This window comes from Hakea prostrata, chromosome 11 (genome assembly GCF_041222555.1).
Source record: "Hakea prostrata isolate BN-2017 chromosome 11, UWA_Hpros_2, whole genome shotgun sequence".
Taxonomy (NCBI): domain Eukaryota; kingdom Viridiplantae; phylum Streptophyta; class Magnoliopsida; order Proteales; family Proteaceae; genus Hakea; species Hakea prostrata.
Window position 1 is genome coordinate 25,065,685 of NC_142610.1, and position 26,545 is coordinate 25,092,229.

At 38.8% G+C, this 26,545-nt stretch overlaps 1 protein-coding gene across 2 annotated transcripts in view; it reads left to right on the forward strand.

Moving 5' to 3' along the window:
- The window catches only part of LOC149001074 (Metallo-hydrolase/oxidoreductase superfamily protein), a 46,425-nt gene extending 21,971 nt beyond the window's left edge, over positions 1 to 24,454 (forward strand). Inside the window, exons 7-13 of one of the 2 annotated variants that reach the window (XM_089139056.1) lie at positions 2,368 to 2,453; positions 12,352 to 12,425; positions 18,014 to 18,059; positions 19,363 to 19,472; positions 21,735 to 21,909; positions 23,804 to 23,921; positions 24,136 to 24,223. In XM_089139056.1, the coding sequence (XP_088995182.1) occupies positions 2,368 to 2,453; positions 12,352 to 12,425; positions 18,014 to 18,059; positions 19,363 to 19,472; positions 21,735 to 21,909; positions 23,804 to 23,878 (566 nt within the window). In that variant the 3' untranslated portion in view covers positions 23,879 to 23,921; positions 24,136 to 24,223. Of the gene's footprint in view, positions 1 to 2,367; positions 2,454 to 12,351; positions 12,426 to 18,013; positions 18,060 to 19,362; positions 19,473 to 21,734; positions 21,910 to 23,803; positions 23,922 to 24,135 lie in introns of both variants that reach the window. The other variant, XM_089139055.1, reaches the window with a different exon arrangement.
- The last annotated feature ends 2,091 nt before the right edge of the window (positions 24,455 to 26,545 follow it).

The following is a 26,545-nucleotide window of genomic DNA, read 5'->3' on the forward strand; positions in this document are numbered from 1 at the left end:
CTGCTACACTGAGTTTATCTATATGATTCTTTTTAATAGCTCAACACTCTGCACCATACATCATATCCGGTCGAATGAAAGTCTTATAGAATTTTCCTTTAAGCTTTATAGGAATACATCGATCACATAAGACCCTAGACGCATTTTTCCACTTCATCCACCCTATTTTAATTCTTTGGAAAACATCATCTTCTATATCACCTCTTTTATTTATGATTGAACCAAGAGGTACCTAAAACAATCACTTTGAGGAATCTCCTTATCGTCAAGTTTGACCACCTCATTGTCTGCCTGATCATGACTAAAGTTACAAACTAGATATTTTGTTTTTGTTCTACGTAGTTTAAAGCCTCTTCATTCTAGAGATGCTCTCCGTGATTCTAACTTGGTATTAATCCCTACTTGAGTCTCATCTTTTAACATAATATCATCAGTGAAAAACATACACTAAGGAACCTTGTCTTGAGTGTCTTTGGTTAATTCATCCATTATAAGTGCAAATATATATGGGCTTAAAGTTGATCCTTGATGTAGCCCAACTGTAATTGGGAATTCATTACTTTGTACCCCCACTGTTCATACATTTGTCATTGAATCATCATACATATCATTAACTATGTCCACATATTTACTTGTAACACTTCTTTTCTCTAATACTTGCCAAATTAATGCTATAGGAACTTTATCATAAGTTTTTTCTAGGTCAATAAATATCATATGAAGGTTTTTCCTACATTCTCTATACTTTTTCATAAGTCTCCTAATTAGATAAATAGCCTTCGTCGTAAGTCTTCCTGGCATAAACCCAAATTGGTTCTCCGTAATTGTGGTTAAGTGTCTCAAACGGGTTTCAACTACTCTCTCCCATAATTTCATAGTATGGCTCATCAATTCAATGCCTCTATAGTTATTACAACTTTAAATATCTCCATTGTTTTTGTAAATTGGAGCCACCATGCTTCTCTTCCATTTATCTAGTATTTTCCCTATGCTCATAATCTTATTAAACAATTTAGTCAACCACGCTAGCCCGTGGGTTCCTAAGCTCTTCTATACTTCTATTTGGGATTTCATCAGGACCTTCTATCTTGCTTAGTTTCATACTCCTTAGTGCTTCTTTTACTTTAGACATTAAAATTCTCCGTATATATGTTTGAAAATTGGTGCCTTGGTGAATGGTGTAGTTGTCTGAATCACAGATGCTTGAAGTAGTTTTAGTCATACTTGCAAAACCTGAAAACTCACTGTTGAAGCCTGTTGAAACAAACAAGTTTCGTTCAATATTTGACCTTTATACATGTGGTTCAACTAGTTTTAGTAAACTTGTCAAACCTTGTAATAAACCCATTGAAACCTTAGATGATACAATTTCAACCCATGGTTTTGTCTTGGATCTCTTGAAAGCTGGGATATCTTGATCAAAATTGCAAGTTTCAACTGAGATTCGAACCAGTATAAGACCTAGCCTTGGCATGCATGGCTCAGCTGGACAAATTGTCACCCAGAACTCACAAGCCGCTTCTACTCAACCCATTGACTTAGTCAACATACCATCCAACCTAGTTAGTCAAACCACTGACCTGGAATTTTGGACTGTCAAATTGACTGAGCCTAAACAGGCCTCCCCCCGCCCCCCGCCCCCAAAGTGAGTCTAGGGAAATTTTTGTGCCCAGGGGTGAAGCCTCTTCTCTGCTCCCTATTGGTTGAATTGATGGAGGAGCTTCCATAGGCTCTTACCCTGCCTCCATAGCTACAATACTTGGCAGGAAACACCTCCCTTTTTGTGAATTATAACAGAAATTAGTTTACTGTCATTTTACTGGAGTTGAATGCTTGGAAGCTTCCTTGAAACACATCCAACGAGCTAGCTACCAGTTCAGTTGTGTCATATGATGATGTTTTGTGATTTACACCAAAGCTTTATAAGCTTTGAGTGTATATCAGACTCACTCCACTGAGGTAGTCAACCCAATGACCTCTTGATCTTGCATCGTTTATAGGTCATTGAGTGGGTCAGGTTTCATGGTTGCTTTAAACAAGTCTGTACAGGATTAAGGCACAAATGTAGGGGGCCATAGGATCAACTTTAGGGATGGCGATGAGGACAGCCTAACCAGGCCCCTTACTTGCTCTGCAGCTCTGCGCCTAATGGTAAGGGTTTGTACGGACCAATAGGGATCTCAACTCTTGGATGCTACTATATTCCTCTGACATTGATTCAGTTGCATTATAATTATAATAAATCTCATTCATTCTTTAGAGTAAGAGCCAGTACTAGCTGTATAACTGCTATACCTTTATATATATAATTTGTTTTCCGGTGGTAACTGTTATACTTGAATTTAAAGTATGCATTTTGTGTCACAGATGATTGGTCTCTTGGTTGTACCCCAATATCAGGAGGTGAGGAGATTTGCATTGGTGGTGAAAGACTAAAAACAATTTTTGCTCCGGTATCACATTTCCCCTAAATGTTTCATATTTGATGTTGCAGATATTCTCTCTCTCTCTCTCTCACTCTCTCTGCTATTAGATTTTATATGTTAAAAGGAGAAAGAAAAACAAAAAAAATAGGGTAACCTGTCTTGAAAATAGAATTCTATTGGGATTTTTGGTGCTATTCTTTGCCTTTAGAGTTTTGATCATACAATGAGTTTCTTTGTAGAACCAGTTGCTACATTCATATCTTTGTCCGCTATCCAATTTGGTGAGATGTGTATAATATAATCCTTTGAAGATGGTGTCATTTACCTTGTTGCAGAATCACAGAATTTCTTATGAAAGAAACATAAATTGTTGTAATGTATATGTAGAAATATTTCCCCTCTCTTTAGGATTTATGCTTCGATTTTGAGAGAAGTTAGAGAAGTCATCTGATTGCATGTTTGATTTGGATTGGTAGTTTCATATTAAATTGACAATTACATTACAAAACCTTGCTATGAATTCTCGTAAAATTTCTTCCTCTTTTTGTTGTTGCAGTTTTGTATAACATCCATACAATAATTTGTTCTTGGAACCTAGGGTTGGGTTATAGGGACTTTGGCTGAGATGGTTCAGTTGCATACTCTTAGAGGTCACTAACCAATTGAAAAAAAATTATGGTGCAAAGGATGGGGGAAGGCAGAAAAATATACCTAGGTTGAGGTCAAGAAGGGGATGCTAGGCATCATTGTACAGGTGGGCCAGCCCAAGCCTGAGCTTTGTATGCTCTTTGGGAAATGGGGCACATCGCAATAGCTTGTATTGTGAAGTTCAAATAGTCTTTCCTATTTCCTAGGTAGTGTCCTTTCATGTTTCTTGGTAAAAGTCTATACCTAGGAAATATGAAAAGACTCTAAAAATTTAATACTTGTACCAAGTGCATAACGTTCTCACATTTGGCAGGGTTCTAGAAGGATGATAACCAAGGGTTGAAATCTTAGTTTCGAAACCGGCCTTGAAACCGAGATGGTACTGAAATTTTGGAAATCTCAGTCGAAACCTGGGAATTTTCCCAGGCATTTTTGACACTAGGTTTTGCGGGTTCTTACGGGCCTTTTTGTTTGATTTCTTGCATACTACCTGTTTAAAGCATAAATAACACAATCACATAGGTATTTTGCTGAAAAAGCCAATGAAGAGTTATCATTGTTTTTGTTGATTAAAGTTTATTTTCTAACAAGAGTGAATAACAGAAAAATGAACATTGCTACGATTAGATAGAGCCCCCCTTGCTGTTTAAAAAATCATCGGTTCTTTGTCTTCCTTCACCTTGTTTCTTGCTTGCTCAATAGTTATAGTCCTTATGGAGTATATGTTGGAGTTGTTGGATATTGAGTACACCAAAACTTTATTCAAAGTAATGCGCTCAAGGGATGGATTCGCCGAGCCACTCGATTGGGAACCGAAGCGTGGGAGTTTCTCCTTGGTTATTGTATTTGTAATTTTGTATCAAACATTTAATGTATGCAATTCAATTTGTTTAATTGTACAAAGTTTGTATTCTTGAGACCTCTCATATAGACTAACACTTGAAGAAATCAAAATACAATAACAAGAAGAACTAAGAAGAAGAAAAAAGAAGAAGAGAAGAGAAGAAGAAAGAAGAAGAATTGATAGGAATCACATAAGTTTGCAATTCTAGCTTAGCACTCCTAGAATCAAAACAGTGCAATAACATGAAGAACTAAGAAGAAAAAAGAAGAAGAGAAAAGAAGAAGAAAGAAGAAGAATTGATAGGAATCACATAAGCCTGCGGTTCTAGCTTAGCACTCCTGGAATCACAACCTCTTATTTATAGATATTAATAGTCTAGATTACAACTTGAGAAGCAAGCCATCCTGCCCTCTAAAAATGGAAATAAAGGTATAACTTATGGAAAGAATTTTCTAGTAAAACTAACTCCTAAAATCTGTCCAAAATAGAAAGTACTGAAAAAGGAAAGTTCTGAAATTAGTAACTAACAAAAAATAGAAACTATGCTTTCTAGAAACTCCCAAAACTTGTGTAGCAAGATTACTACATTAGAAATAGAAAGTAAAGTAACATATCTAAAAAAGGAAACAAGCATCATTGTTCACGTTACTGTTCACGTGAACAGTAGCAACCCAAACTTCAACACTCCCCCTCAAGCTAGAGTATACACAAAGAAAACTTCAGCTTGCACAATAAGAATGAACTTGAAAGGTAGCACCAATCTTGAATCGTCTAGCAATAGCAGACGTCGATAAACACTGAGAAAACTTCACCTAGGAGATAATCAACACCAACTTTAAAAAACTTTAATTCTTTATGTTGAAAGAACCATCCAATAATGAGAACGATTGACGACGTTGAAGACAAACAAAGTCCATAAGTATAGCATGATTAAAGGCATTATCCCCATAATGCCGGTAGTAGGGAGAAGTCTCCACACTAAATCTTCAAAATTGTAATTCCAAAGTCCATATAAATGCTTCGCAAGAAGGCAAGTAGTAGGTAAAGTATGGGTAGGCAAAAGACACTATCCACATAATGCCGGTAGTAGGGAGAAATATCCACACTAAATCTTTAAAATTGCAACTCCAATATCCATATAAATGCTTTTCAAGAAGGCAAGTAATAGGTAAAGTATGGGTAGGTAAAAGGTAATATTGATTACTGTGGACCAAGTAGGTAGGTAAAAGACAGTATAGGTTATTGTGGACCAAGTAGGTAAGGTAGTATGGGTTACTACGGACCAAGTAGGTAGGTAGAAGATAGTATAGGTTACTGTGGACCATGTGGGTAAGGTAAAAGACAATATGGGTTACTGCGGACCAAGTAGGTAAGGTAAAAGATAGTATAGGTTACTGCGGACCAAGTAGGTAAGATAGTATGGGTTACTACGGACCAAATAGTTTGGTAAAAAACAATATAGGTAAAGGTAGGTAATGATATTGTTGTAGAATGCCATAAGTTGATGACAAGATCTTTTCACAAATAATATCCATCAACACATCTTGAATAGATATAGAATAAGGTACCATTCTCCCTCTCACTTGGACAATTAATGATGACCAGTTATAAGCATCTTAAAGTATGAAACCCAAGAAGGAAAAGTAGCAGTCACAGAGCAGTGTATTATTCACCAATAAAGCTGATCAAGCAGCAGTAAATCGTCTCACAAGACAAGTCATGTTCACCAGGGAAAAAAAAAATTTCTGGACCACCACTGACCGGCGGGAGCAAATTAAACCAGGAGAAAATTACTGAACCAGCTTGGAATCTCAGAATTGAAGTAGTCGCTACAGCAATCCACTATATATTCAGCAATGGCATCGACTATAATACTTAGAAACCGAGTAGAATTAGACCAACAAGGCAGAAAGTACCTTAAAAGAAGTGCAATAACAGTTGTTGCAGTAGCAGATAATATCAGATATGTTTACCCAAAAAAAAAAAATAGCCACTGTAAGTGAAAATTGGATTAAATTCATAGTTAGTAAAAACAAATCCCAGAGGTCCTCGCCAATGCAATCTGATCTTTAGAAGAAAGTAGACATCTTGCGCCGTACCTCGGACCATAGCAACAAACTTCCGCTAGATTTGAAACTCTAACAGATCTTGATATGAAGGAAAAGTAGTCCTCTAGGTCTTTATAGAAGTATTAGCTAAAGAGAAGGCTAAACTTGATTCTGAAATAAACAACGGAAGTAGTAGTAAAGCAAGACAGTAGCAGCATAATTTTTTGGAACAGAGTAATTCAATGAAATAGGGGTACTAGTATACGACTTGCAACAGAACTTATAGCACAAATAATGGAAGACAATACTTGGGTCTTGTAATCCGAATTATGGGCATATCTTCGCAAGAATCAAGAGGAATTCCTAGGACGTCAGTATAGTGCAGATCGAACTTCAGATTTGCGCAAAAAGCAGGGTGGTAGCAGCCTCAGTTGAATCAAATAGGTAGACATCTCCAGAAAGCCTGGGCCTTTTGTAGTATTAATACATATATACTTGGTGCTTCAAAATTCAAAGAAAAAGGGCAGGCATTCACAATTACTGCAGCGAAGGTTGGGGCTGCCCTAGATAAGAAAAAGGAAAAAAAACTGGGCAGCCAAGCGAGAGAAAATAGTCCCTAGGCTGATTAAACTTGGTTTGATGCCATGTTAGAAAATAAACTTAAATCAACCAAAACAATGCAATAACAAGAAGAACTAAGAAGAAGAAAAAAGAAGAAGAGAAGAGAAGAAGAAAGAAGAAGAATTGATAGGAATCACATAAGCTTGCGATTCTAGCTTAGCACTCTTTAGAATCACAACCGCTTATTTATAGATATCAATAGTCTAGATTACAACTTAAGAAGCAAGCCATCTTACCCTCTAAAAAAGGAAATAAAGAGTACAACTTATGGACAGAATTTTCTAGTAAAACTAACTCCTAAAATCTGTCCAAAATATAAAGTATTGAAAAAGGAAAGTTCTGAAATTAGTAACTAACAGAAAATAAAAATTGTGCTTTCTAGAAACTCCCAAAACTTGTGTAGCTAGATTACTACATTAGAATAGAAAGTAGAGTAGCATATCTAAAAAAAGGAAACAGCCTCATCACTTTTCACGTTACTATTCACGTGAACAGTAACAACCCAAACCTCAACAACTCTGATGTGTGGGCTCCATCTCGGACTGTTTCTATTTGTGGCCATGGGTGGTTTGTTACCTTTATTGATTGTTGCACTGGAACCATGTGGGTCTAATTCACAAAAAAAGTGATATTTTTTCGTGATTCCAAATTTTTCATAAAATGGTTAGTACACAGTTTGGGGCCACAATAAAAATCTTACATATAGATAATGGGATTGAGTATTGGGGGGGCATTCCCCAAATACTTAGTTGACCATGGCACTGTCCATCAGACTAGTTGTGTCGACACCCTCCTCTCAACAGGGTTTGTCGGACGCAAGAATAGAGACCTTCTTGAGGTAGCACGTTCCCTGATGTTTACTACGAATATATCTCCTCAATTTTGGGGGAATGCAATCCTTGCTGTAGCCTATTTGATCAACCGAATGCCGTCCTAAGTTTCGCAACAATGCTCCCCCTTTGAAGTTCTTTTAGCGATAGCCGCCTTTACTGTACCACCTAAGGTTTTTTGTTGTGTTGCCTTTGCTCGAAATCACCATTTTCATGGTAAGTTGGATCCAAGTGGGTTACAGTGTAATTTCTTTGGTTAATTATAAGTGTTATCTCTCTGCTTCTCATCGTTTCTTTTTCTCTATGGATGTTTTGTTTCAGGAGAAAGTTCCTTTCTTTACCCCTACACCTCTTCAGGGGAAGAGTATAGTGAAGAGGTTCCGGTCCTTGTTTTCTCCTTTATATATTTCTCCTAAGATTCCTATTGATGATCCTCCCTTGGAAGATAGAGTGACTAGATAGAAGCAGCTAGTGGATCAAAATACTGATTTGCAGGAGAAGCATCGACCTCTAAAGACTTATCACCGACGATCTGTCAAAGAAGATCCCCATTCTGTATCGAGCTAGTTGGACGCTCTTGCTTCTAGTCCTAAGGTAACAGTTTCTAGTGAATCTATTTCTGAACCATCTCTTGATTCCATTTTGGGCTTGTCAATTGCATCAAAAAAACAGCCACACACATGCACCAAACACCCTATTTCCAATCGTGTTCCATATTAGTCCCTCTCCCTTGTATTTCAAAGCTTTGTTTCTTCTTTGTCCTCTAAATCTGTTCTTAACGCGTGACAAGGAGCATTGTCTCACTCAAACTGGAAGGAAGCAATGGATGAGAAAATGCGAGCTCTGAAAAAAAAAAAAGGACATGGGAATTGGTGTCTTTGCCTTCAAGAAAGTGGATTGTTGGGTGCAAAAGGGTTTTTGTTATCAACCACATGGCAGATGGGACAATGGAAAGATAAAAGGCAAGATTGGTGGCCGAGGCTTCACTCAAACTTGTGGGATAGACTATCATGAAACATTTGCCCCAGTTGCCAAGATGAATACAATTCGGGTTGTTCTCTTATGTGCTACAAATAATTGATGGAGCTTTTAGCAGCTAGATGTGAATAATGCTTTCCTCAACGGAGAAATTCATGAGGAGGTATACATGGATGTGCCACCTGGATATGCTACCACTGAGACTCATGGGGAAGTGTGCAAGTTAAAAAGAGTATTGTATGAGTTGAAGCAATCTCCAAGGGCATGGTTTGAAAGATCTCATAAAGCCTTGATTTCCGTTGGCTACAAGCGAAGTAATGCAGATCATACCCTGTTCGTCAAGAGAGAAAATTCATGTACCATTATACTTCTAGTATGTGTGGATGACATTGTGATTATAGGTAGTAGTGAGGGAGATTTCAGCTTTGAAGACCTTTCTGGGAACTAAATATCAGATTAAGTACATGGGGAAGCTTATATACTTCTTAGGATTAGAATTGGCATATTCAGCTAGTGGTGTTTCCCTTTTTGGAAAGGAAGTATACTTTGGATCTATTGAAAGAAGTTGGAATATTAGGGTATAAGCTAGTAGAGACTCTCATTAAGCCCAACCTACACTTGAAGGCAAAAGAAGAAGAACCGGTTGACAAAACAAGCTATTATTTTTTTTTGGATGATTAAATGATTAAATTAAAAACAACTAGCAATATACAAGCACAAAAGGAGCAAGGAGCTAAAGAGCAAAGAACAAAGACCCCAGAGACTAACAGTTAACCTATATCTGGGGTGGAAAAGGTAGAGCTGAGACCCCAGAAGCTAACAATAAACCTATTTCTGGGAGAGTCAAACACCGGGGGATGGGGGATGGACATCACTCTAGATGATACATCAAAGTAGATGGCACTCCAAATCAAGTCAATAGAGCGAGATTTGGAAGTCCATCTTCTAATGTTTCGCTCCCACCAGAGATGATGGATGGTGGCACTGAAAACTAACTTGCCAATGCGATCGCAAATAGTTTGACCAGCAAAATTTCTCAAGAACCATGACCAATCCCGAGCAAAACCATGAGAACGTCTCGAGCGGGGCCAGATGGAAGCAATGGCTCTGATCCAGAGGGATCGGGAAAGGGGGCAGGAGAAAAAAAGGTGGTCAATGTCCTCTGAAGCGTTCCAACAAAGAGAACAGTTTGGGGTGACTTGGATATGGCGGCTAATAAGGAATGATTGGGTAGGAAGGGCGAGGTTAAGGGCTCTCCATAGGGTAAGGGAATGGCGGGGAATGTTACCTTTGAACCAAACCAACCGGGACCAAGGGACAGGGTCGTGGTGTGGGCGAAGCAGGTTCCAGGCAGAAGCTGTGGTAAAAGACTTAGTGGTGGAAGGGGACCAAATGGTGGCGTCACACGACTGACTAAGGATGGGGGGGAGGGCATTCCAAACAGGAGCTAGACTGGGGTGGGGAAGAGGGGACCATGACCCATTGGAAATGAAGGCATCAAGGGTGGCCGATTTGGGGATACGAGTCTCATAGACAGCGCGAGGGCCGAGGAGAGAATAGAGAACGCCCAACGGATGCCAGGGGTCGAGCCAAAAAAGGATGGAATTTCCAAGCGAGATTTGGACTGAAATTGCTGTGAGAGCTTGGGGACGGAGGAGAAGGAGCTTCCTCCAAATCCAGGACGGATTGGAGGGACATGAAACTGTCCAAAAGGAGTCCTGCTTGAGAAGGTAAGAGTATACCCACGAGACCCAAATAGAGTCCTGCTTAGATACAATCTTCCAAATGAGTTTCAAAAGACAGGCCATATTAACATCGAGAATACGGTGGATCCCGAGGCCTCCCTCAGATTTGGGACGACAAACAGAGTCCCAAGCGATGGGGTGAAGGAATCGGGAAGATTCTTGGCCTTTCCAAAGGAATGCACAGAAGAGGGATTCCATGGAATGGATAATGGATTTTGGGATAGAGAAAATACCGCTCCAGTACAAGTATGAAGATTGGAGAACGGATTGGATGAGCACGACTCGACCCGCAAAGGATAAAAGCTTTCCTTTCCAAAGTTGAAGCTTTTTCCTAATATGGTCAAGCATAGGAGCACAGTGGTGGCGGGTGAGCCTACCAGGGATGAGGGGGAGGCCAAGATAGGTCACCGGGAGGGAGCCAGGGCTAAATCCAGAGAGCTGAAGGAGGGAAGCCCGAGTGGAGTCCGAGACTCCAGAGAGGAAAATAGTAGATTTGCTGAGATTGACACGGAGGCCAGAGAGAGATTCGAAGGAGGAAAGAGAGGAGACAATGGTGGAGATAGATTGGTGGTCAGCCTTGGAGAATATCATAAGGTCGTCCGCAAAGGCAAGATGAGTAAGATTTGAGGATTTGCACTTAGGGATGGGAGAGATTAGGTGCAGGTCCGTGTTAGATTGAAGGGTGCGGGAGAGAACCTCAAGGGCAAGGGAGAAAAGATAGGGGGAGAGAGGGCAACCTTGGCGGATTCCCACTCTAGAAGGGAAATAGCCAGCAGGGGAACCATTGGTGATGATGGAGAAAAGGGGGGAAGAGATGCAAATCTCAATCCAATGGACAAAAGTCGGAGGGAATCTCATAGCAGAAAGGACCTCGCTAATGAAATCCCAACGGATAAAATCGAAGGCCTTATGGAGATCAACTTTCAGGAGAGCGGCCGGAGAGTGGGACGACCTATCGAAGCCCCGGACAATTTCAGCACAGAGGAGAATATTATCCGAGATACTACGACCTGAAATGAATGCAGATTGGTTAGAACTCACCAGAGACGGGATGACCTTCTTAATTCGGTTAGCAAGAATCTTTGAGATGAATTTGTAAATGACATTGCAGAGAGAGATGGGGCGAAAATCAGTGAGGGAGGAAGCCCCAGGCTTGTTGGGAATGAGACAAATAAAAGTTTGGTTAATGGAGGAAAGTTGATCTATCTTTCTCATACTAGACTAGATATCACATTGCACTCAGTTTTGTTAGCCACTTCTGCAGTGTACTGGATCTTGAGATACTTGAAGGCTACTCTAGGAAAGGAATTCTGATTTTAGCTCATGCACACTTTAAAATTGAGGCATACACATATGCAGATGGGGCAGGGTAGCCTGATGATAGGAGATCTACCTTTGGTCACTATATGTATGCAGGAGGCAAATTGGTGGCTTTGAGGAGCAAAAAGTAGGCATTGGTTGCGAGGTCCAGTGCAAAAGCTGAATTTAGGGCAATTGCTCAAGGAACTTGTGAAGTGCTATGGCTAAAGGGGCTGCTTTAAGAGCTTGGGTCAGAGTTAGAAACACCTATACAATTGTACTCAAATAGCAAATCAGCAATCAACAAGCTCATAACCCTGTACAACATGACATGACCAAGCATGTGGAGATTGACAGACACTTCATCAAAGAAAAGATTGAGGTTGGCCTTATTCGTATTACTTTTGTTACCTTTGACAATCAAAGCACTGATGTTCTTACAAAAGCTTGAGTACTAAGGCATTTAGTAATATTATTGGTGAGTTGGGCATGATAAATATCTATGCTCCAGCTTGAGGGGGATTGTTGTAAGGCAGTAGTAGTAGTTAATTTATTACTAAGGGTAAAGTTGTCTTGTTAGGTTATTTTTATTTTTCTTGTTGTAATAATCCCACAGTGGGAAGATCTGTTCCTATTTTGGTAAGTTTCAAACATAAATAAAGGCCCTGCTATGTCACCCAAACATAAGTCAGGATTTTCTCAAATCTTACAACTCTTTGCTCCACATCATTCAGGTTGACTATTGAGCCAAGCTTCAAGTGGATAAAACTTTGGTCTGTTTTCTTTTGTTCATTTTATATTTTTTGGCTGTTTGCTAAAAATCTTTCACATGTCTATTAAGTGCATCTTGATTTTTATTACACGATATTTATTCGGTCAGAAATTGGACATAATATTCTATTTGTAATGTAGGGACATACGGATGGTCACATGGCTCTGCTTCATGTTAGTACTCACTCCCTGGTCGTTGGGGATCATTGTGTTGGGTAAGTTTTGCCTAAGGAAAAATAGAAAATCAATGAATGAACCTTCCTAATTAATGGAATTGCCAAAACTTTTTAGTACACGACAGACATATGTATTAGGATTTATTTTGTTAGTTTCAGTTTTCTCTGTTCTCATATTTTCCCCCTTGTTTATTTCCCGGTGATCTTTGTTATTCAACCTGCAATCGTGGAACTCATAAGTTATTCAGAAAAAGATATAATGATTTGTAATATAGATGCAAAATTCATTGAGCAACAACTGGAATTAAATTCCGGCTTCTGTATGCAGACAGCTGTTACAGGCTGAGGCTGATATTGTCCATTTTAAAAAAGCATTTGATTTTTAACGTATCTCAAGTGAACAAAAAACCAGCAGTAACCTGGAACAACCGTACAAGTTTTGCTAATATGATTCAACATTAAATATAACTTCTAGTTGGGAATTACTATTTTTTTTTGTTCATACATATGTTCTATTAAAATGGGGAGCATTTGAATGACTCCTCCATAGGTGTGTTTAGAAATTGAGTATTGCTATTGATGCCCCTTTTCATATTTCCAGAAGTCCTATAGAAGGGTAAAAAGGAATATTCTTTTAAAGTAAGTTGAAAGCTATATATCATTGTCATTATCAAAATGTCTCATTGTCATATGCCCAAATTTTATGAACACATGAAATGACATCGGTTCTCTAGTCATCATCAAATTTTGTGAAATAAGGGTAAAACCTTTAGGGTGGCAATAAGAAAAGTCCTATTGTAAATTATGTACCTTTATTCTTCATCTGTTTATCATGGTGTGATCAATAGTTTATATAAAATGATGTAACCTAGTGCATAAGGTTCCTGCCACTCTGGGGTCTAGGAAGGAACGTGGAGGTAATTAAGGTTAACTTAGCCCTAGAATACCCGTAAAACAAAATTAAAGACTAGAGAGTAAATAATAAGTTAGAAGGTTAGGGTATATGACCAAACCAGGCTGAAAATTTGATCAGGCAGTATAAATATTGCTACTACCAATAAATAGAAGAACACTTGATGAGGACATCAGTGAGCAGTTTCGATTTTACCGGTGACGCCGACGTAGAGATCATCCCACGACAGCATCTATGTGGATGGATGATGAGTTCGGAGGTTATCGGATTGCTAGGATCCTATGGTTCGATGAGAAACATTGCTCACAAGCAGTTTGTAATGTTATTTTCCTTAGTCTTAGTGGGTTGGGTAGTAATTTACTATTGAAATATTTTAATTTTATGTTTGAGTCTTTATGGGCTGGGCCTAGAGTCTATTTTGGCCCAATTTTAAATTATTTTGAGTTTGGGTTATATATACAACTTTTTTTTTTTTTGGATGATTAAATAATTCACTACCAAAGATAATAAAAGAAAATACAATAGCACAAGGGACAGAGCCTAGACAAAGCGAGAGAAAGGCCTCAACTAACAAGCAACCTAAGAGGCAATGAGCTTAGCAACTACCTAAGAGCAACAATTAAAGCGAACTAGTTACACAAGCACAAGTGGCCCAAAGCCAAACAAAGAAGCAAACTCGTACTTGTACTCTTTTTTTTTTTTTTTTGGAAGAATAAATAAATGTATAAAAGGCAAGGGCACACATAGGGGTAGTGGGAGAGAGAGGAGCAGAGCAAGGTATAAAAGGATTAGGCCCATGGGCCATGGGCCCTAAAATGGAGCACTAGGAGAGGGCAAAATGGGCATATTAAGTTGATCGTGGGAGGAAGGAGAGAGAAGGGTTAAAAAAGATTTCAGTTGAGACGCTGGCATTATTGACTGAAATGGGAGGGGTGGAGAGGCAAAGACGAGGAGACAGTGGAGGACTCTGAGAAGGTTTCACAGAAGAGGAAAGGCTTAGCGCGAGGTGTAGGGGAGAGATGCGATGGCTCTAGATGAGAAAGGAAAGTAGAAGGAGAGCCTTCGGTGACAATGGGAGGAGCAGAGTTCCAGGCTTTGACAGGGGAAGCAATGGCGTTGACTGCCGTGAAATGGCAGAGATCCACAGAGGGCATCTCAAACAGGGGAGCAGAGCAAGGAGAGGTCACAATCTGAGCAGGCATTAGCCTGGTTTTGCATCTCCGGTACGTGCTAGCTACCGGCGGCGACTGAGAGCTTGATGGCGCAAAAGTTGAAGTAGAAGGAGCAGGGAGATCGGCGATGGCAGAAAGTTCAGAGAGCTTGACGTGGGAGGATTCTCTAGTTGGAGCAGAGGAGGAATCCTTAAAACCACCAGATGGTAAATAGCCTTGAACAGCAGCGGTGATAGCGTCGTCAGCTAGATTTACAGCAGCAGCGGCAACAGAGGAGTATACATGGCCTTGAGCAGCAACGGTGGTGACGGCCTCTAATAGGACAGCAGGATCGATGTGCTCAGGCCAAGCTTGACTGAGCTAAACCTATAAGCCACACTATTCTTTTCTTCTAGATTCGGCAAGGATTGCAGGAGGTAGAGCAACAAAATTAGAAGGATATCTTTGACCTAGATGCTTCCGTAGTGCCTAGGCAGCATCATAGGAATAAAAAAGTTGCAATAGCACGGCTGGGTAGGGTTGTTTCAGTTGTTGCAGAGCTGGCGAAGGATTTAGAGGCATTGACATTAGCAATCTCAAAACCAGAGGATGAAGAGGTTGCATCGATGCAGAATCTTCATGCCAAGCAGGGTCTTCAACAGAGAAAACAGCGGCAGCAGCAGTAGCAAGGAGACCAAGACAAAGCATAGCAGAGGAGGCCGGGCAAAAAAGGACGACTTGGGATGGCTCTCATCATGGCCTATATACAACTTAAGTTGGGGTTATTTTGGGAATTAAACATGTAGGGTTGTGAGGGATCAACTTTTTTATTTAGACCTTGTATGGAATTCGTTTTTGGCAATCAATGAATGAAAAAAAGAATTAGAAAAGAAGCTCACGCTGCTCTCTCTCTCTCTCTCTCTCTCTCTCCTGGAGGTACTACTTCTTCCCCCTCTCTCCAGGTAAGCTCTCTTTCCTCCTTTCACCCTTGTTTCCCACTAGAAAAATTCCCCTTGCTCTCTTCTACAAAGATCATCTATTTTTTTTTATTTTTTTTCAAAATAAGACCTAGTTTCTTTCTTGGAAATCTTCTTCTTCTTCCCCAAACCCCACAGTTGTTATAATTTTCTTGCAGAAAAAAACTTTTGTTTTTTTTCTTCCCTCTTTCCCTTATACAGCAGTCTAGTTTTCTTTTGTTAGTCTCCCTTCCCTTCTCTTTGTTTCTTTTCTTTCCCTCCCTCTGTCTTATCACCTACTCTCGTTCCTCAAATACACCACTACTTCAAAATATTTTTTCTTTCTCTTATTTCTGTTCCTAGATGCTTTCTAACCTCTGTTTTGCAGCCAGGATCAGCAGGTAACATTATCTCTCCCAAAATATTTCTCATTTATTATTTGGCTGTAGTTTTGTTTAAAACAAAAACTACCCAAGACTCCTTTTACATTGTTAATTGTTGAATTCCTTGTTAGAAATCTGATATTGATTAGGACAGCTCTATTTTTCTTTAAGTTTCTTAATACCCTTGCATTCAATTTAGTGTTATGATGCCAAGATCCCCATCCCCTTGTTTCCCTATTGATTATTGTTTAGTTGTGCTTTACCAGTAAGACTTATTGTGTTTATTTTTCTACTTTAGCTGTCTTACATGCATGATTAATCAGATTTCAAGTGCTGCAAATTCCTTTCTTTACTATCTGTCAAAAATGGGTGTTTAATTCTAAGAGTCTTAGTAGCCCACTTTGTAGGTCCCCTAGTTTCTAGGGTTTCTCCTACATCAACACTGCTGCAAATTTGATTCAATTCCAATGGCTGGGCTGCAAGATATACTACCAAACAACAAAATACTAACAAGGTTTCTGTAGACTGAAATAGCCAATGGAATGGTTTCAAATTAAGATCAAGCGGAGATCTGTTGGTAATGAGTTTTTTTTTTTTTTGGGGGGGGGGGGGGAATAAAAATTTGGTGGAGAGTTAATGCAGCAAGTTTGCTTGAAATTCTGAAATTTTGAAATCCGAGTTATTGAAGTGCTTCCAAAATAAGTAAAAGGTGTCTCAACACTTCAACAGTGGAGTGAATGGATGGATGGAGGATTGAAGTAGAGATGAGATGGAGTGGGAGTTCTAGAAAGCCAGCAGGGGTGTCGGATGGAAGGAATAGAACAAGCTCTTAATGATGCAGCATTCTCACAAATCCTGGGCAGCAACAAACCTGCTTTAATGAATAGCAGCAGTAGCATTCAACCAGCAAGTTGAAGTTCTGGGAGGATCACCAACAGCCTTCAAGGATCTTCTTCAATAGTGGGAGTAGTAATCAATTCCCAGTAGGCCAGCACAAGTTAGGTCAAGAAAGAGGAGGAGAAAAGAGTAAAGAATATAGGAAGCATGGGGATAGATGGATTTAGCACCCAACAGCGAGGCTCCTCCAACCCTAGGCGTTTAGCTCTCACAGCAAGACCCCCAGCCCTTCTCATCATGCACCATGGACAAGAGGATAGCATCAATAAAGCAAGGTTCTGTTAAATTCATAGAATTGCGGGGAGGGTTCTTACAACCTATTTCATATTGATGGAGCACAAGGGCTAGCTCAAAAATTTGAACATTTTATTTGCGAAGAAAATGAACATCAGTCTAGAGTCAATACTAGGACTAACAGAAAATTGAAGTTACAAAATTCTTCAAGTCTTCATGAGGGTCTTCGATAACTCCAGCTGATGGTTGTGTCTTGTTGACCCACCCTGACTGTGGTACTTGAAGATCCTCTAGTTGGTGACCCTGAGTTTTTTTATAAGGCTCCATATATTTTATCCAGCAGTCTCTTATATTATGATTCTGAATGACAAAACTAACCTTCTAATACTTGAAGATACTAATAACTAAAAGACTACTAAGCCCCAACATGTTGGGTGTCGGAGAACCAGCGACATCCCACCTTGTTAGGCAGCCGACCGTGGTTGGTTGTCCCTATGGCTCAAGTGTTTGGTTCACCAGCTGAGGAAGTGAACAGCCTTAGCTTTTTTAGCTCTTCTCATACTTATTTCCAAACAGCTTAGCATCTGCATCACATAATGTGCACAGCCTTACCCCCGCTTCACGGAGAGGCTTTTTCCTGCCTTGAACCACAAGTGCTGGGTCGCAATTGAGCATGCTACATCATTATTGCACTGATGCCACACAACTATAGCTTCTACACCCCATTTATATTAATTAGGAAAAATTACAGGAAAACTACTGCCAAGCCGACAGATGGGTCCAAACTCCAACACTCCCTTGGTGATGCTTTGATATAACTTTACTGAAAAACAGTGTATCTAAAGTCTGAATGACTTCATGGCTTGATTTTGAGACTGAATTTTGTCGAAGAATTTATTTCCTGTCATCTATTTTATTGACTTTCAAATTTATAATTTTGTATTCTGGGTGAGTTTTACTTGTACGATATCCTTTTATTTGCATGCATTAGCTAATTTTTTAGGGAATTGTTGTTTGTCTTTTCTAACATGTTATTGATTTTTTTTTTTTTGAAATTTATCTGCTAATATCATTTTACTGGGGTTTGTTTCAGTCAGGGAAGCGCTATCCTGGACTTCAATGGTGGTGGGAACATGAAGGCATGTTATTACTTATTTATTATCATATTCAGTGAAATGCCAGAATTTGCACAATATAAGTTTATATTAATGATTATTATAGGTTATTGAGTAGCAGGATTTCAGAGCGAAATGGAATTTGTAAACAAAATAAAATTTGTTAGAAGTTTCATGTTAGCTTGATCCTAGAATGCATTGGCGGTGGTTTGGCCTGTAAAGTAAAAAAGTAAAATTAATTTCCAGAATTCAAATCCATCAGGCAATGTTAGGTCTATGAATGGGGTTCTGATTTGTGAAGCAAGGACAATTGTAACTCAAAAATTCAAATCCACTTAGTGGGCAAAGCGAGAACAAAGGGGATGTTTTAGATTGGTTTGTGAAGGAAAGGAAATGTAGCAAGATTGTAACTCCTTTCTTTCTCTCCTTTTCTTATTTTACAAACTTTCTGATTTGAAAGGACACTCTTGGAAATGGGAAGTTACAAGACACTATGGAGACATTTGGTACAAGGGTGTGAGAAACAATGGATTCAACCAAAACTGTCTTAACCTTTTTTCAGTTATCTTTCTCTCTAAGCTTGAGATCAAGAATGGTGTCCCCCTTTTACAGGTGGAGGAGGGAAGCTTGTAGGTGCCATATCGTTTGTGCTTCTTGTAATTGTTTGTCAGCAGACACCACTATTTGTCATTGGAGAGTGTAGTTGGTAACCATGTGGCCTTAATTAGTTAGAGACAGTAGGTGTCAGCCGCTACGTCAGCAGGTGACCTTTGGCCACTTAACTGATCAATTGATGCCGTTGCTAATATCATCTATATGTAGAAGTGTCACTAAAACTAGTTGTTGCTGTGGAAATATAATATGCTTTCTGCAACCAGAGTTTGGAGAATGCATTGCTCATCTAATAAATTCTGCACTCTGGTCAAATTTTCTTTTTTCCCTTCTCCAAAACAGTTCTCAATTTTATCTGTGCAAACTGTGAACCTTGTCACATGCTCAGCTCTTTTTCATGAGTTGGTAGCTGGTTGAAGCACTGCTTTTGTGGCCTTATATTGACTCAAGTAACTGGAATATATTTTATTTTCTAATGTTGGATAATTAGTGTTGGATAATTAGTATGCATTTAGTTCCTTAAGAAACAAAGAATAGAAATTTTCTTTGTTAAAGAACAGTATTATGATCTTCCTTGTTAACTCTAATCAGCAGTCTATTTGTTTGAATCTGCTTAGTGAATTCTAAGTATGTCTTTTGCAAGTCTTTCTTTGAATGAACTAGTACTTTATGCTTCCATCAATATAATGATTATCAAATGCAATTGTGCGTCCAGGAGTACTTCCAAACAACCTACAACTTTTTGGAGCTTTCACCACATGTCATAATTCCAATGCATGGGAGAGTCAATCTGTGGCCAAAGCACATGCTCTGTGGTTATCTCAAGTATCATATGCCACTCATACTCTATTTCCTGCTTCAATGTTGCATGTTTTTGAAAGTAGATAATTTCCACGAACCTTTAATTAAGAATATTATTATTGAAGACTGATGGTTTATCCATCGTTTACGTGCTTGTGGTTTGTCCATAGTATATTCAGCCTCAAAATTGAGGACTAGAGGACGGAGCTTAGCACAATGGTAAGGTTGCTCCACTGCGACCTAGTGGTTGCAGGTGTAAGGCTGCATGCATTATGACCCTAGATCAGGCAGTGGTGGGATCCTTTTGCACTAGGTACACCCATTATTTGTGGTGTGTGCTGCTTCAGTTTGAGAGGTTGTTCATGAGCTGTGTTTAAGTAAAATGACGATAAATACAGTTAACACTTCTATATGTAGACACATACACAGGTAACTTCACATTAAAGTACAATCCTTTGGGGTTTCAGTTACATTAGATGAAGGTACATTCAGTTGTTGGAAATAAGTTATAAGAATTATGGTGGTGAAGTTTTGGCTGCAGAAAGTGGTTTTATTTGAAAATAGGATATTGGAAATGACAAAAATGTTTAATAAAACAGAAGGTAAAAGTATAAACTTCAATTCACTGTCCAGGTTCGATAATGAAGATGGACTTAGTAGGATATTGAAGAGGGATGAATTGAGAAGGTTGTCTGAAAAGAGTTGTAACTTTTTTTTTTTTCTTTTCAAATTGATAACTCAGTAAACTTTAAAGATGCATACTACACTTTGCAAGGCTTCAAGCTAGACAGGTCTGGTAGTTGGAGAGGCTGACTTCAAAAAGTTATCATGAAGGGATCTTCAACATAAAAATTGAAGTCTCCCAAATTCAAGCTTCAGTGTATATGACTTCGAGGTTTTTGGGTGGTATTGGAAGAATCAAATGGAAGAGCTGAAATGTTTGGTTCATTTGATGAAAAAGGTGCATCCACATTTCACTGTCTGGTGAAGCTGAAGCTTAATGCTTCATGAGCATTCGTGCCATATGGCAGTACATAGTTAGTCCATGTGGTAGAGGACCGCACTTCTTGCTCAGTGGTTAAACTTCAGGTACAAATGAACACAGAAAGTGGTTCAGGCCATTTTTGTATTCTTAAGTCCATCTCTTGGGTGGCAAATTTCCTATAATTTTTTGGAAGTTCAGTTTAAAAACTTTATAGCCACTTGGTTTATCCATTTTTAACTGAAAATTTATCTGTGAGATGGGTGTGGGTCCTCTGTTTTGTGAAAATACCTATTAAATATGACTTGGTAGGTCATAAATCTCCACTATGCAGAGGGCAATATAGGTATTACCCTTTCCCATTAAATCAAAATTGTTTGGTATCTATGATAAGGCTATATGAAGCTCATACTATTCCTTAGTGATTTAACTTCCATCGATCGATCAAAACCATGTTGAAAAGTCCATTTTAGAGGGAAGACTGTCTGTTCTTGTCATGCTTCTGAGCAGGGTTTTTAATTTTGAACACATATCAGTATCAGAATCATAATGATATGTACCATACAGTACTGGGTTCTATTTTCCCTTCAAGTCTATCTTAGATGATCTTGTGTTCTTAAGTTTATGTATGTATATATATATATATATATAAACACATTTACCTAAATCCTTGCTTCCAAGAACACTTGGTCATTAATCTCTGTAACTGTCTGGCATTATTCTTCCCAAAATAAGGGTATATTCTACCTCTAGTATTGTAGTCTTAGCAGTGAAATCGCTTTGTCTGGGACCCTGGGTATGTTTATCCCGTACTCTTGTTACAATCTTACTTGATACGGAATCATCTAAAAAATGATGCAAGGGTCACCTAAGAAGGAAAAAACATAGAATATAACTCTAGTTTTAATTCCTGATTGCTGAAATCTTCTTCCATATCAGACCCATGTTGACTTAAATGGGAAGTGTGTTTAACATAATTACATAGTACTTGAGTTGCTCTTTTTTTTTTCCTCTGGTAAGTATCCCCTGCTCTCTTTTACGAATGTTACAGAATTTCTTGTATTCATTACACTGGTTCTTATGAGCCCAAAAGTTGATTTTGTACATATTTCTCACACCAAGCCACAAAAAATTGAAGGCTGCTGGCTGTCACTTTAGTTTTGCAACTGTGACATCTAGCATTGTAGCTCAGTCTACATGCTTGAACTTACAAGGTTTCTTTCTGGATTTACTTTGTTAAACTGAAATCATGATAATAATGTAGTTTAATCTAATGGTAAAATCAATAATGTCCTTGTTTACAGGAACCGCAGAAATAGGGAATCATCCATCTTGAAAGCTATAGAAAGTGGTGCTGAAACGTTATTTGATATTGTGGCAAAGACATATGCGGATGTTGATCCCAGTGTTTGGTTTTATGCTTCGTCAAATGTGAGGCTTCATGTGGATCATCTTGCAGTTCAAGACAAACTCCCAGTGGTAAAATTTATGCTTGGACTTGCTTCCATGTGCTTCTTACACGCTTGAAGAACTGATCTAACTATTGAGAAGGGAGACACATGTTTTCCTTTTCAGTTGAAATCGGGGTTTTTTCTGTTGAATTTTGTTGCGTCCTAGGACAAAAACTAACTGGTTCTTTTCATTATACCAACTAGACCACAGGAAAATAGGCATGCACATGACCGAAATAGATGGTAAAAGCATACTGCCATCCCAACTCATGAGTAAATGATAGTAGATAGGAAACATAAATATTGTATTTCAGATATATGCATTGTACAAATTAGTGTCAGTAATTCATGACTCCAAGAGATGCTAGAACTTGTGAAGTATCCAGGAGTGATGGTCGTTCGGTTAGTTGCTGGACTATGGAGAACTCTAAGTCTGAACAGTGCAGGGTCAATGTTGAATACACATAACATCAGTCTTATTGGACCAGATTAGAAGGATGGTAGGGAGAGCTTTAGATATATCATAGTTGAGGAAGATTGGACCCCATCCGAATTTGGGAGTATTCTAATAGGTCCCGTAAACTCAGATATGCAAGAAGACTTTTAGTTTCTGCAGATATAGGACTAAAACTAAGAGCTGATATAGGAAGAAAGAAGAGAATTGGAAGGAATCGGAAGAAAATTAGAGGGAAATACCAAATGTGAGAATAACACAAAAGAAGAATGAGGAAAGACCACTTCTGTTATTATTATAGAAGAGGAAGAAGAAATAAATCAGCTTTGGAATCATAGTTGTCAAGGTTTCACCTAGGCATCCAGGTTCCTTAGGCACCTTGCTATTTGTTGATGTGACCTTTATTTTTGGACCCTCTCCAACACCTTTATACCTATTTTGGGGATGCCAATCCTGGCTGCACTGCTAACAGCTTTTGAACACTTGAATAGACTCAAAATATGTCCCACTGATGGATATATTTTTTTAGTGTTTATTCTCTGCCACAGTGACCTATTTGGGTCACAACTGTTGGATCTGTTGATTGATCTGTGCCATTGCTGGTCTTAACTGGTGGAACTATTTAGTGATTGTTGTGTCATTGCTCTCTCTATCGGTATTCCCCAAGGAATGCGTTATTCTTTCCTCCACCTCCTTCTATAGTGTCAGGGCTTTTGGCCATACCTGTAATGTTGGTGTAGCTGATGATGTTCTGCAGCAAGTTTTTGGCATGATTTTGACCTATTGAATATAGTTAAAGGGGGGGGGGGGGGTCCTGCCAGTTTATATTGGATTTTACCACCCTGACTGGCAAATTTCAGACTCAGTGACCATGCTGTTTGGTTGCACTTGGATCTTTAAGCAGAGACTCCACCTGTGTTATCTGGAGGAGGGACGGGACAATAATTGAATAAAACTGACATTTGAATGGACTATGATATCATAGTCAGTTCTTTTTCCCCCCCCTCCCTGTTAAGGTAAAAGCACAGTATCAGGAAGTACTGTTGGTGGAATAATCTCAATATCCACAAGCTGAATCCACTCAAAAATGGGTACCATTACGGGCAGTTTGATATTTTTGTTCAGTCTCCAATAAGCTTCAAATTCAGCATTCAGGAAGTGCCGCTTGTGAAACAATCTCAATACCCACAGGCTGAAAATTTGTTGCTAATGAAGTTGAAAGGTATTTTTTGCTCTTATTTTTTGTGGGTTGGGGTGTTGTAAGCGCATTTTTGTCTTTAATATACTTATTTATTCATCCAAAAAAAAAAAAAATTAGGCTCCTAAGGAGGTTTTTTTTTTTTTGGGTAGTAAGCTCCTAAGGAGTTGGTATCGATGTAGTTATTATTTCTTTACTCAAAAGTAAATCCACTAATAACATATTCCATGTTGGAGCCATGACGCTCGACCATTCTCTGAGAGTGTGCAGGGCTTCTCTTTGGAAAAGTTCAACAGCAGTTGTGTTGCATTTGCTGCCAAGATGGGTAAGCAGGAAGCCAAGTGACGCAGCTGTACTCTTTGAACCACCCGTGTACACTCCTATTTAGGTTGGGGCCATTCCCTACATTCTCTCCTGAAACTTTCAGTCCTATACGCAATTATTTTATTTTAATAATTTGTCCATTGGAGACTTAGATGATGACAACTTCATCTTTCGGTTCTTGAAAATTTTATTTCTGGGATCGAGGGTTGATGACTGTCGGGTTTGGATCCTACCATAGCTTAACCTGTTTTTCATGGAGTTGCATTTTTTTTGTGCAGGATTTTTCCATCCAAAAATTTCAGAAGACTTCTGGAATATGTTTTCTGTCCCGATGGATGTGGGTGTACCTGAGAAGCAATCTAGTGCTGAAGGATCAGGCCTGGAGAAGAATAAAGCTGCTAACGGCCACTGCGGTGGTTGGCTTTGCCGTATTTTATGCTGTTAAACATAGGACTTAGATTCCAAAAGATAAATTGAACTTTCCTTTTCTTTCTTTAGGAGGTGATGGGGTGGTTGTATGCGTTTAATAATTCTGAATTGAATTATCAATGTAATCATATTCTTATATTATTAATACTTAAATCTCTCTTCCTTTCTTATTTGGCTACATATCTTCGACCAGCATTTGGCTCGAAGTTTCAAGGTGTTTATCAGTGTGGTCAACGTTCCAATAGGACCAATAGGACCTAAAACAGACTTGGGTGTTTTTTCCCCTCCTTGGATGAATAAATTAGACATGGCATGTTACTGAATAAAAATTGCTGTTTTGAGACGATAATTGCAATTTGTTCAAAATCTTATTATAAAAAAAAGAAAGAAAGGAGATCCAAAGTTGATCTAATTTAAAGTAAGGGTTAACCCATGTCAATTCTAATTAGGGATGTCTTATAGTCATGGTAGGAAGTTTCGGCAAAATTCGCCGAGTTTTCCAAGGACTGAAACAAAAAGCGGGTGAAACCGATATTGATTGAAAATCGCTGAAAAATCGTCGATTCTCCAATTAACTAGTGAAGTCACTCGAAACTTCATGATATTTCTTTATTTCGTTCGAAAACAAATTGTTGGAGGTAGAAATCGATTATTGAAAGGAATTGCAGAAAAGAGCTCTGAATTGGATGAACTGTCTGATAGCCAAAATGAGCAGATTATGTTTCTCCTTCTTAGTTTGTTTTTATGCAACTCTGTTGAGTTCTCACTTCTCACGGTGCTTCAATGATTTGATTTCGCTTCACCTCGCTTGTTATTTGGAGTTCTTTAAGCCTTTTTTTCAAACTTGAACTCCGGCGACCTCCAGATGAGGCAGAACGGCTTCTAGAATAGCCGAATAAGGCATTAGGGCATGGGCATGGGTTTTATGGAAACCCATGAAAGTTGAAACTCTTTACTCTCTCTCCTTTTTTTGTCTTTATATCATACATTATTTAAAGCCGTAAACTACTTGTCACTCTTATGTTTTACATCACACGTCAATTAAAGTTAAACCATTTTTAGCATACGATACATCATGCACTAGTAAAATAATCAAGATTAATAAATGAAAACTTGTGGTGGAAGCCTAGACAAATCAGAGATTAATTAATTTTGGCGATTCGCTGGTTTTGGCAACCTAAGGAGAGGCGAAATCTCAACCTTGCTTATAGTAGGAGATCAATAATTTAATTTTTAAAGATTACAATAAACTTTTATCTTATATTTATTATAATTGAAGTACTGACGGTCAAGTCTTAATTCAAAAAAATAAAATAAAAATTTTAAAAGTGGACGCGGCTTCCTTGGGTTATACGGTTATTATTCATAAAAAGAAAAATCAATGAGTTCTTTTTTGGTCAGCAATGTCAAATCAATGGTTTCCTAGGGAAAAACTGTTGAGCTTCTAAAAAAAAAAAAAAAAAAAAAAAAAAAAAAAGAAGAAAGGAAAGGGAAATTCAACAATGGTTGACGGGGAAGGCGTTAAACTTCGTCAGATGGGCAGGACACATGGAAGGAAGGGCTAGACCTAGACGTACGTTGGGTGGCCGCCCTGATTGGTCAAATATGACGATGCTTCTATTTTGATCGAGGTAAAGGTCAATTTTGATTGGCGAAGGGATAAGGTGAAACGTCACGACCACGACCTGGATCCGGATTCCGGACCCATCACCACCGTAATCTCATTCTCCGTAGGACAAATGTAACGCCCTGACCTGATTTGGTGCGTATTCAGCAAAATAATTAATTAATTAAGAATATAAACTAGTACCGTATCATTCTCGATTCTCGATTCTCGATTGAAGGCGGCATGGCACGGCACAGTCAGCAGTCAGCAGTCAGCAGTCAGAATCAGAGCACCTTCCGTTAGGCTACGTGTTGCTGTCGTCGGATCTTAATTCTAGAAGGTCCACGAGATGGATTGAATAATGAACAATTAATACAAAATAATTCACCAAAAGAAACTTGTTTACTTTCGTCCTTAGTCGTCACTCGTCAAGTTCAGATTGGTCCAGAACTTCACCGTCCAGATGGCTTCGCGCGCTCCGGGGCTCCTCCTCTCTTAGCAGTCAGCAGACTCAGCACACTCTATCACATCACGAATCCGGATCTTACATCTTGGTTCGTCTGTGCATACGATACGATACGATACGATACGATACGTAGCTTACGTTCTTGCCACAAGTGACTGACTCTTAAGTTGGATGAATGGAATTTTAC